The 12,162-nt window shown below is 33.4% G+C and overlaps 1 protein-coding gene across 2 annotated transcripts; it reads left to right on the plus strand.

The window, feature by feature from the left end:
• The first annotated feature begins 3,597 nt into the window (after positions 1-3,597).
• LOC7482299 (phenylacetaldehyde reductase) lies at positions 3,598-12,153 on the plus strand. Of its 2 annotated transcripts, XM_002314016.4 has the most exons (12): positions 3,598-3,810; positions 4,066-4,238; positions 4,422-4,613; positions 4,874-5,036; positions 5,800-5,983; positions 6,342-6,429; positions 7,485-7,605; positions 8,198-8,367; positions 8,729-8,920; positions 9,522-9,684; positions 10,922-11,108; positions 11,818-12,153. In XM_002314016.4, exons 1-12 carry the CDS (start codon positions 3,693-3,695, stop codon positions 11,960-11,962), a joined length of 1,896 nt encoding a protein of 631 aa, XP_002314052.2. In that variant the 5' UTR covers positions 3,598-3,692; the 3' UTR covers positions 11,963-12,153. The 2 variants fall into 2 exon arrangements, with proteins under 2 accessions (XP_002314052.2, XP_002314053.2); XM_002314017.4 differs by lacking the exons at positions 7,485-7,605; positions 8,198-8,367; positions 8,729-8,920; ... (1 more) ...; positions 10,922-11,108; positions 11,818-12,153 and having other exon boundaries at positions 3,604-3,810; positions 5,794-5,983; positions 6,342-6,715.
• Positions 12,154-12,162: the final 9 nt, after the last annotated feature.

Below are 12,162 nucleotides of genomic sequence, written 5' to 3' on the forward strand. Positions count from 1 at the left end.
TATAATTCTTTAACACCAATATCTATTTTAAACAGTCACAAGTGATTTTTAACAAGAACAAAAAGATCTCAAACTATGCATATTGAATTGAAAAATAATTAAAAAATAAATTACTATTAAAAAATTATTTTAAATTTAGGTTATTTGCAGTGAAGAAAATGTTATCACTAAAAACAATAGTTAATGTATGTTTAAATTTCAGTAAAAAAAAATATTCAAATATTTTAAAAACCATACGTGGCATATTGATACATTTGAAAAAAAATATCATAAGGTATCGATTTTTTATTTATCGTTGTGTTATTTTTAATGTTTTTTTGGCACTTTTTGGTCTGAGAAACAATTACTATATGTATATTTAATAATATATTTAGATTTATATAAGAAAAAATCAATATGCATCATTAGGAATATATCAGAAACGATATAATAAGTTTATAAAAATAAATAAATAAATAAAACATATGAATTAATTGCACAATCTAACAAATTCAAAACTGTAAGAAATTAAAAACATCTGAAAAAATAAAACAATTAAAAACAAAAAACATTGAGGAAAAAAAGAGATAAGAAATCCAAGTTTGGGGTGTACAAGCCCAGATGAAATGCACTTGATACTAAGAGTATATTCCATCATGATACTAAAAGTCTAATTAAGCTACGGTGTAGCTCTATAAAAAACCATTTTATTTTATTTTATTTTTAACTGTTAATGTTAATTATTAATGTAAATTGTTAATAAAAGAAACTGGCATTGTATTTTTAACTTGTACACAGAAGGTCCACGTTTTCGCACGTGTGATAAATATTTATGTAGTATACCTGATGTTTACTCAATGCGCAAACCCTAGAGCTAAAGAAAGAAGAGAGAGAGAAAAAGATTATATGCGGCTCAGGAACCAGAAAAATTATTTAAGAGGGTCAAATTAAAAACAAATAAAATTGAGAGGTTAAAATTTAAATTTTACTAATTTTATGGTCGATACTGTAAATTGTTCAAAAGAAAAACATTCTTGCAGGCCGGGACCCCTGTTTTTGGTACCAAGAAAAAGGTGCTCTTTATAAATAAAAGTGTAAATTAGTAACTTGACCATTGTTGGTTGTTAATTCTTTTTAAAATTAACCTTTTCAAATGCAATATTAAGTTTGTTTAAGTACGTGAGATTCGAAATGAATGATATTTTATAAAAACAAACAATTAAATTATAATGAAATACCAATAAGAGAACAAAGTTATGAATAAATATGAAAATATAAGGATTATGTATTAAATTTTTAAACCAAAGCCGCTACTTTTATTTTACTAGAAAGAAAAAGATAAAAAAAATCATCCATCCTAAATAAAATGTGCAACATTACAGTAATGTTAACCAGATAAGTGGCCCGCGCCACGTGGACTAACTTTTTTATATATATAAAAAATTATATCATAATAATGGCAGGATCCAAGGCTATTTGGGTCCTGCTCATGCACAATCCAAGTCTATTTTGGCCCCTGCACAGCTAATAATTCAAGGCTATTTTGGGTTCTGAAGCATACGGGGGCCAAGGATAGTTGGGTCTTGGCGTGCCCAAGCGTCACATGTGTGCTGGGGTGTGTCCAGCCCTTAGGCAGACAGCCCAAGCGCCATGTGTGCGCATGGGTGTCTCTAGTACTGAGGCAGGAACCCAAGCGTCATGTGTGTGCAGGGAGCGTGCCCAACACTGAGGTAATAGCTCAGCGCCATATGTGCGCAGGGTGTGTCCACAACTGAGGCAGGAGCCCAAACGCCACGTGTGCATTGGGATATGCCCAGCCCTGAGGCAAGCCCAAGCGCCACGTGTGCATAGGGGGTGTGCCCAGCCCTCAGGCAGGAGCCCAAACACCACGTGTCCCCATATGGTTTTTCTTCGATAGTAATAACAATGTTTTAAAATTTATTAATGATGATAATAATAATATTAATAATAATTTTTAATTTTACCTTTCAAATCAAATCTTTGGTTGCTTTCAATATTAAGAATAATTTTTTTCTAATTTAGTAATTATTTTATTAATAATATTGATTATTATAAAAATAATAATATTTATAACAGAAAACAATATTTTTAATATTAATACTTTTGATTATAGTAAAAATAATAATATTCATAATACAAATAATAATATTTTTTTATATTAAAACTTTGAATTATTATAAAAATAATAATATTATAACAAAAATAATAATATCTTTGAGATGAATATGTTGAATTTTAAGAATAATAATAATCTTTTGATAGGAATACTTTGAATAATAAGAAAAATAATAATATGTTTTACATGAATACTTTGTATTATAAGAAAAATAATAATATTTACAACGCAAATTATAATATTTTTTATATTAATACCTCAAATTGTTGAATATTTTTAATATTACCACGTCGCGAGCTCACCTTTTATTTTTATAAAAAATACCATACAAATTTATAATATAAATAATAATATGTTTTCAATATTAATACTAATATTTTCTTTGAAATTTATTAATTATTGTATTGATAATATTAATTATAATAAAAATAATAATATTTTTAAAACAAATAATAATATTTAGAATCTTAAGACCCAGGAACCTTGGGTCTTGATGGAGGATCCAATAATAATTGGATCCTGGTGCTAGACCCATTGATCGTGGGTCCTATGCGGAACCCATTCCTCTTGAGTTCATCAGCATGACCCAAGCGTTAGGTGTCCCCAAGTGGAGCGCATGCATGAGTCACGCCCAGCCCAACCCAAGCGCCACGTGTGCGCTGGGATGTGCCCAACCCCAGGCAGGTAGCTTAAGCGCCACGTGTGCACAGTGGTATGCTCCGCGCCCCTCTAGCATGGCGTTTGGGTCCTCCAATCTCACAACATGCCCCCACCAACAGTGCACTCCACAATGAAAATATTCATTGTCTACAGTACCGCACTACAGTGCAGAACAGTGCAATTTATAGTGAATTCATTCATAATGAACAGTATTCCACGCTACAGTGAAACATTAGTCAGTTTTAGTTATAGTTAATATTAAAAACTATTTTAACCCAAAATCAAAATTATAATGATTTAATAATTTTTAAATTTTAAATAGTCTTAAAAAATAATTTTATATTTTAATATGTAAAATACACTAACCATTGCTTAGCTCATTGCTTACGCGGACGAACAGCTGTTGCTATCATTACCATGTTGTCAAGGATGAAATAATCGTCAATGATTTGCTTGGCGGTTAGACTCGCTTGGGCACAATATGGTTTTAGCAGTAACTATTAGAGCACTTTTGATATATATATATATATATATATATTATTAAATAATAAATAAAAACTACACAATAAATATTGAATAGAATGTAAATATTTAAAAATTTTATACATTGAACAATAAATAAATTATGTATAGGATTTCACAATGATTATTGTTATCCTTATTTATTTATATACGGGGAATTTACTAAGTTAGTGTATGATATTATAGTTGCTGGTTATTGTTTAAAATATTTATTTATTTAAAATAATTTAAAAATATATAAAAATATTTTTAAAAAAATTCAATTTCTTTTTAAAAAGCGATATAACGCCGCAGAAAACAAACTGGCCATGAGTTATTCTTATTTTCGCTCTCCTCTATCCTTTTTTTTTTTGGAAAGATTCTCTGTCCTTTCTCTCTTAACTCTCACTGACAAATGAGTGCAGAAGGAAAAGTAGTTTGTGTAACAGGAGCGTCAGGCTACATTGCCTCATGGCTAGTCAAGCTCTTACTCCACCGTGGTTATACTGTCAAAGCCACTGTTCGTGATCCAAGTTAGTACCCTTATCTCTGTCTTTCTTTCCAGCTTAATTTCTTTGTTTCTTTCGAGTTCAATATGCTTTAGTGATAATTTATATTCTGGTATTCTTCAATTTGTTCATAATTTTTTATTTAATTCTCAGGCTATGGATCACAACATAATTAATTAAGTAATAGTAGAACTAATAATGTATTGATGAATATTGAGGTTTTTTAGTTGGAGTTCATGTCCTTAATCACTTTAGTAATCCTGTTTATATGTGTTGTAGATGACCCAAAGAGAACTGAACACTTACTCAATCTAGATGGAGCTAAAGAAAGACTTCACTTATTTAAAGCAAATTTAGTTGAAGAGGGGTCTTTTGATCCCGTAGTGGATGGATGTGAAAGCGTGTTTCACGTGGCTTCTCCTGTATTACTCGGGACAAATATTGATCCACAGGTAATCTTTTAATGGTTTTTTTCTACTTTCTAATCATCGAAGTTACACCCAAATTGATACCATCGATAACATAAATTATTCGATGATGATATTCCACTTTGATTTGTCGTGCATGGCTTTTTGATTTTGTTAACTGTTTATATCGAATGTTTCCTTATGGTTTTTATATTCTCCATATTCCAGGCAGATCTGATTGAACCTGCAGTAAAGGGAACCCTAAACGTTCTCAAGTCATGTGCCAAATTTCCTTCTGTCAAGAGAGTGATTCTAACATCTTCCATGGCTTCGGTTATTTTCAATGGAAAACCATTGACCCCTGGCGTGGTAGTGGATGAGACTTGGTTTTCAGATTCTGCGTTTTGTGTGTCAAATAAGGTACTGGGCCTCTTTCTGCTTTATCAGTTCAGGTTTTCTATTTAATATATTGGTGATTTTACTTGATGATTTTATATGTATGAAAGAATCAGCTGTGTCACACTGGCTGGCTAATTAACATGTGAGAAGCGAGCTAGCACCGAATCCAGTTAGATATAACAGAATAAGTGAACACTGCTTTGGTATATGGCTATTGGGCAATGTTCAGGGAGTTTATCTTTAAACATTTTCTTTATGACAATCTATTTTTGGTTTTCCAGCTTTGGTATATGGCTTCAAAGACTTTAGCTGAGGAGGCTGCTTGGAAATTTGTAAAAGAAAAAGGAATTGACATGGTTACAATTAATCCAGGCTTTGTGATTGGTCCTCTCTTACAGCCAACTCTTAAATCCACTGCCGAGCTGTTTCTGGACCGCATAAATGGTATGCTTAACTTGTCTTATGTTACTTGTTTTCCTTTCAAGTTCATAAATACCTCAAGCAACATTTAAGAAATATGAGTTTATACTTATCTAGTGCAAAGATTCAATAAACAAAAATACTAGCCTAATCCTTGCATCCATAGGCTAAAACATTCCATTATTGACTCAAATTTGTTACCTTCTATATCAGACCTTGTATTCTTCATGTTTTATCCAACTCTAACTTGCAGTTACATTTCTCAAACTTCTAATTTGTAAGGATATGGCCCTATGGGTGCTGTGCATGCAAAAATGCAAGGAAAATCTCCTTAGGAAAAAAGTTCGACAGAGATCCGTAGGGGACATAACTACAGAAGTTCATGTGTCATGAAATTGCTCGTTGGTAATGCTAGCTTTTGGTTCCCTTACTGAAAAATCTGTTACTGAATTATAATATCATGAAATCTAGGATGTAAAGTAACTCCTTCATAACATAGTGTGTATTTGAAGATAACTTCAAGGTAGAGGCAGATAATTGCCGCATAAATACATAGTTTCACATCAGTATATCAAGCAAGGATGTATTACTCACAATATGTAAAATGTCCAATGGAAATTAGAATCTTACAGTTCTTAGATGACCCGTTTAACATGGTTTGAGTGGCATGCTTTAAGCGTCTTTATGATTAAAAATGATAAATGGCCAAATTATCAAGAAGCAGATTATTCAATGTGCATGATGTCTTTTGATTTGAGAAATTGAGTTTTTTTGTGTGCAGGAGGAGCACCAGGATTGCCAAGTGAAATTTATAGATTTGTTGATGTGAGAGATGTTGCTTATGCACACATTCAAGCACTTGAAATACCTTCAGCCAGTGGTAGATATTGTTTAGTTGGAAGAGTTGCGCACTTCTCTGATGCAGTGAAGATTGCGCATGAACTATACCCTACTTTGCCCCTTCCTGAAAAGTAAGTTACTGTTATTTCCATTGCGGTGAATGCTTTTCACATAGGTCCCATTGATAAATCACTCAACATAAAATTTTGTTAGAGATCAGGATAAGAGAATATTCAGCTAATTAGTTGTCAGAGTTATTGGGTTATTGGCTGTTGGAGATCACAATCCAGATAGGTAATAATGTGCTTGATCATTGGAGGAGATGATAATAGAGGGAAGTGTCTGCAGCTTTTCTTATGGACGATGTAGTATAGAAGAATTATTTTGAATCAAATCATGAGCGTTCTTTAAAAGCATGCTAATCTTGATAGCAGCATCTCATTCCCAGATAAATCAGACAATTCTGAGGAGAACACTATGTCTTTACAGATGTGCAGATGATAAGCCTTCTCCATTGAATTACGAGGTATCAAAAGAGAAAGCAAAGACTCTGGGTCTTGACTTCACTCCTCTGGAGGTGAGCGTGAAGGACATCCTTGAAAGTTTAAAGGAGAAGGGCTTCCTTAATGTCTGAGGTAGCTGGCTATTGAAGACGTTGCGATCCAGCTGATAAAGGAAAGCACATGATTTGCAATGATATGCTGCTGCTAGGAGTCCATTTTGTTGGAAAATGGGAGACTCTTTTTATATGAATAAAGTTTGTATGTTGACACTTGGCATAAGGCTTCCTAGCTTGGTTCTTGAATGGAATAATTCTCGTACTTGAAAAGATTTGATTCATATAATTTTGTTTCTTGACAGAAGCTCCCTCCCACATGGTAGATTTACGGCTTGATCAGTAGATATTCACAGTACCAATATATAATTACTAGTGTGAATTTCATCAACTAATCCAAAAGATATGTATAACAGAAGTTCACAGAGGAAGCTGTAAATTCAACCAAGACATTTGCAATCCAAGAGAAACAAAATTACTAGTGTGAATATATAGCTATCTGGAAAAGAGTTGATGGCAGATGAGAAGATGACAAGCCTTTTTAGCCAAACAACGAGGTGTCAAAGGAGAAAGCAAAAACTCACAATTATCCAGCAGTTTACCTTTCAAAAATCCAAGTGAGACAATAAATAAATAAATAAATAATGTTGCTGATGCATTTCAAGAACACAACCAGTATTTTTAAAAATTATTGCCACCAACCCATCCTTGCCCTTAAAAACTACACCCACACACACGTCCATTTCCGGTTGCAAGCAAAAACAGATAAATTATAGGCAATGCCTTTTATGATCGGTAAAGGTATAAAAATTCATTAATCATATTTTGAAAATCCAAATTAATAATAATAAAAAAAAAAACAAAAAGTTTCAAGCTAATGTTTAAAAGAAAGAATAACATGTTTGACGATATTGACAACCAAAATTTCGAAGGACAAGTAAGGACTCTTTACTACAGTATTCTAAGCCAACGACATGTCATTTTCATGAGTTTTCTTGTGATAAACCGTCAACGGTCACATAGCTATGTAGATTCTTCACTCTATACAGGTAGCAGACAAATAATCAGATAGAGAGAAAATGAGTGGAGAAGGGAAGGTGGTGAGTGTAACTGGAGCATCCGGGTACATTGCTTCATGGCTTGTCAAGTTGTTGCTTGAACGTGGGTACACAGTCAAAGCCTCAGTGCGTGACCCAAGTCAGTCGTGCTAACTCAATCTCTTTACACTTATAACTTCTATCTTTAACTTCCGTTTTTATGGATTACACGATTCTGGGTCTTGTTTTTAAGTTGATTTTACTCTCAAAGTTTTGATCTTTTTTATTGATTCAATGATTATGTAGGTTCTTGAATTTCTGGGAACGAGTGTTGTTTTTTGGAGTGTACGATGTTGGCTAAATTTTAACATTGGTAGAATTTAAAGAAAGCAGTCTTAGAGTGGTTTAGTTACCTTTGAATAACTTTGTTAATTAGTAATTACAATTCTTAATTCGAGCAGTTTTAATTGATGGCTGAGTTTGTGTCGGGATGTAGAGTTTTGAATTCCAAAAGGTTTTAGTGAGTCAATCCAATTAGTTCAATTGATGAGAATGTTTCAATAATCAGACGTTATTCGATGTGGTCTCCGTTAGATCCATCCGAGAAACTTCAAGTGTCATTTTGGCAATTAGGCTCTGCATTTCTGGAAAAACAGAAAGTTTTTTGTTCTATGGAAAGACAAGGTAACAATTTCTCCTTTTGAGACACTGGTTCCTACTTATTTCTTCCTTTTGCTGCTTTCTGTTCATAGATGATGCAAAGAAAACTGAACACTTGCTTGCACTCGATGGAGCTAAGGAAAGACTGCAGTTGTTCAAAGCAGACTTACTGGATGAAGGATCTTTTGATCCTGTGGTTGAGGGATGTGAATGCGTTTTCCATACTGCATCCCCATTTTATTTCACTGTCAATGATCCTCAGGTGCTTTCCTGTATACATTCCTTTGTACCAGTATAAATTTATTTTCAAATTTTACCGTTACTTTGGTTGAGTTGTTACTTTCAGATATCAAATTGCAACCAGTAATGTCATTTTTTACATGCTTGATTTCGTTTGTTTTTGGAAGTAGTCATATTTTCCCGCACATTTGTTTATCCATCTTGCTGCCTTTTTTTCCTGGCTGCACCACATTTGCATGATAATCTCTGTTATAACATCCAGCATTGAAAGAGCCAGCATTTCGACTTTGAGTGTATTTCCACTTTCTCAATGATTCGAAGCAACCCAATAATTTTCTGGATATTTTCTTTTTCTTTCTGCTCTTTTTTTTCCTTCTTTTCAGGCAGAACTTGTTGACCCTGCATTGAAGGGAACAGTTAATGTTCTTAGGTCATGCACTAAAATTCCTTCTATCAAAAGAGTTGTCATAACATCATCCATGGCAGCAGTTGTATTCAATGGGAAATCTCTTGCACCCGATGTAGTAGTTGATGAGACATGGTTTTCAGATTCAGATTTTTGTGAGAAATCAAAGGTACATCAATGGCTAATTTCTAATAGAATACTATCTCCTTTGAAAGCAATTTTTATATCATGGCACAGGAGGATTTAGCTGGCAATATAACAAAAGTCATTTGTCTATTCTTCTTCTCCTTTTTGTTTTTCCCTGTTTTTTGCATGTATGAATTGGAGCAACTGACATATCCTGTATTGATTTGATAACTCCCCTTCTTGTTCATTCCCTTTTAATTTGTTGTTCGGCTATTGTTCTTTTGTTCTCCATACTCTGTGGAAGTTTCTTTCAGCTGTTCATTTCTTGCAATCATTAAATTAATTACAAAAAAGCAAAGTTTCACTTTTTCAATGCTGCTTGTTTAATGAGATGCAGATTTGGACATCTGGATGTTCCTCTTTTTTTTTTCTCGTGAAACATAAGACTATCAAAACTTTGATAGCTGGATTGTCACATCTGAGGAAAATATATTTTTTTATGTTTTTGATATAAATAATGATGCTCTTTTGTTTGGATTGGAGTGGCATAGATTGTCATATTTGCTAAAATTATACACTTCACTTTGATGCAGACCATGAACCTTTTACGTCATTTATTTACCTTTTGTTTGCTTTCTTAACAGCTATGGTACCATCTTTCAAAAACATTAGCAGAAGAAGCTGCTTGGAAGTTCACTAAAGAGAATGGAATTGACATGGTCACTTTAAATCCAGGGTTGGTGATCGGCCCTCTCTTGCAGCCAACACTTAATCAAAGTGCAGAGTCGGTTCTTGACCTTATAAATGGTACTTTTCATCTAGTGCAAAGCTATAAATTTTACTTACCTTCCATAAGAAATTCATACTTTCTCTAGGTTATTGCTGACTTCTGCTTTGGCTAATTTCTAATTGCTCTTGCACAAATAACAAGTAAAAGTGATAATAATCACTGTGGAATAGCTATCCACAATTAACAGCAACAAAAACCAACTTGTTAGTGGAGTTTCTTTTTGATCTTATGCATGGAATTTCCTTCATTAGGTATTGGAATGGCAGATCTTATCTCCCATTCATTTTTATTTTCATGTAGCTATTACCAGCTCTCATAAATCTGAAGAAATTGACTGGATCTTGATACCAATTAGTGAATTAGGACTATTTAACAGGTTTTCTTATTTTATTTGGTTTGGAGTCTATAAATAAGCACTGGACCCTGCCTAGACATTAAAAAAAATATCAAATATTGATTATTTGAATAAATTGAGTTCTCTCTCAGAGAGAACTTCTCTTGATTTTTGTTCTTATTAGTGTATTGTTTATGGTGGGATTCAAACTTGGCACCTCCCCTCTCTTTCTTTGCAAGTGTACCACTTAGTTTCCAACACCATTTGTCCTTGCAACTTTTCTGTAAAAGGTTTACATGCATGATTAGATTACATTAGATGTGTTAACTGTAGAAATTCACGTGGGTAAATGTCCATAAAGGCTTTCACGCTTTTGTAAGGTTCTAATGTGTATGTCCTTGTGTGGAACTTAATGGTGCAGGTTAGAGAAAATAATTAGCACCTAAACTCAATCGTGTAAATCTTATTGGTATCCTTCCACCTTCTTAATTGAACCTGTCAACTCTGCATTTTCCACATGATAAATTCTCATACGAACTTGTAAAATTTGTTCTCATGAACTTTTTCTTGTGGGCTAGCATCTTAAATGTCTTTGAATTTCAATTACAATTTTTGACATTTGGAATGATCTGTTTTCACTTACTATAACATGTACAATCTTGGCACTGCATGTATTCTTCTTATTATATTATTCCCGTTGTCTTCATTGCGGAATTTTTATGACAAAGTACCATTAGAACTACCAGAATTGATTTTAGAAATTGTGAGTGTAATGAGAGAGATAACCTGCACGGGCTAATTACCCATTATTAGGTAGTTTCTTGTATCAAACCCCATGGACATTTAGATTCCATACATATATTATTCTTCTTATGCATGCAATTATACCTGATGCAAGCAATTGAGATTATTTCATGCAGGGGCAAAAAGCTATCCAAATACAACGTATAGATGGGTAGATGTTAGAGATGTTGCCAATGCACATATCTATGCCTTGGAGAATCCTTCAGCTAACGGGCGATACTGTTTAGTAGGGACTGTTATACACTCTTCTGAGGCTGTGAAGATTTTAAGCAAGCTTTACCCTGATCTCACTATTCCTAAACAGTAAGTTTCTTAGAAGTATGGCATGCAGTGCACTTCTTTTCCTCTTCAATAGAGACAGCTGAGTTTCATTTCTAATTCTCAGATTTTTAGGCGATTAAAAAATAATGTTGTTTCATTAGCTTTTGTTTTATGCCAGTTGTACCTTGGCATTGAAATGCTGTTATTTCCCTTTATGACATATGCATCGCAGGAACTTTTGGGAGATCTAGAGTGCCTATGAAATTTGTGGTCTACACAACAAAAAATATAAAATTAATGAATTCTTATGATGCCAGAACTGATTTCCATGAAGAAGAATTACTTAAAAAAAAACATGTTCACCATCAAGGGTCTGATGTTCTGATTACTCTTCTGTACCTGCATCTGACTAGAGGGATTCTGAATAATCATCTGTGGAAATCTTTACCTTCCATGCACTAAGTTACAGTCGTGCAGTTTGAACTGTTATGTACGAAGGAATTCCTTGTTGACAATGATTGAAAGTTCTGAGATTTGTTGGATATGCTGTGGTTAAAACTCGAACACATTAATTTCTTCTCTGATTGTCCAAATACCGATTAGCTTTTTTTAGACGGTATTTAGGATCCATATTTGAAATCCACTGAATTTAACTCATTGATCTGTCTCTAATTTGCAAAGATGCTGCAGCTGCCTTGTAATGGATTCTGGAATTTTTAAAAAATCGTTTTGCATGTTTGTTTAATGGCAGGTGTGCAGATGATAAGCCTCCCATGCCAAAATATCAGGTATCCAAAGAGAGAGCAGCAAGTCTGGGTGTCAAGTATACTCCTCTTGAGGCAAGTCTAAAGGATACTATCGAAAGCTTGAAGGAGAAGAACTTTGTTAGCTTCTGACTCTAATTATCTACTTGCAAGTCAGACAAATGGAAGTAAAATTCCACCCTAAAACTGATTGTTATTAATCTTATTTTTCACTATTGTGATTTGTCCTGGAGGTCTCCATCCTGAAATCTTTAGGATGCAACCGGTGTAAAAAACAATAAAAACAAAAGAAACTGAAGTCAGCAAATAAGTTGATTCCAATATTTGGTTTG

The sequence above is a fragment of the Populus trichocarpa genome, chromosome 9 (genome assembly GCF_000002775.5).
Source record: "Populus trichocarpa isolate Nisqually-1 chromosome 9, P.trichocarpa_v4.1, whole genome shotgun sequence".
NCBI lineage: Eukaryota > Viridiplantae > Streptophyta > Magnoliopsida > Malpighiales > Salicaceae > Populus > Populus trichocarpa.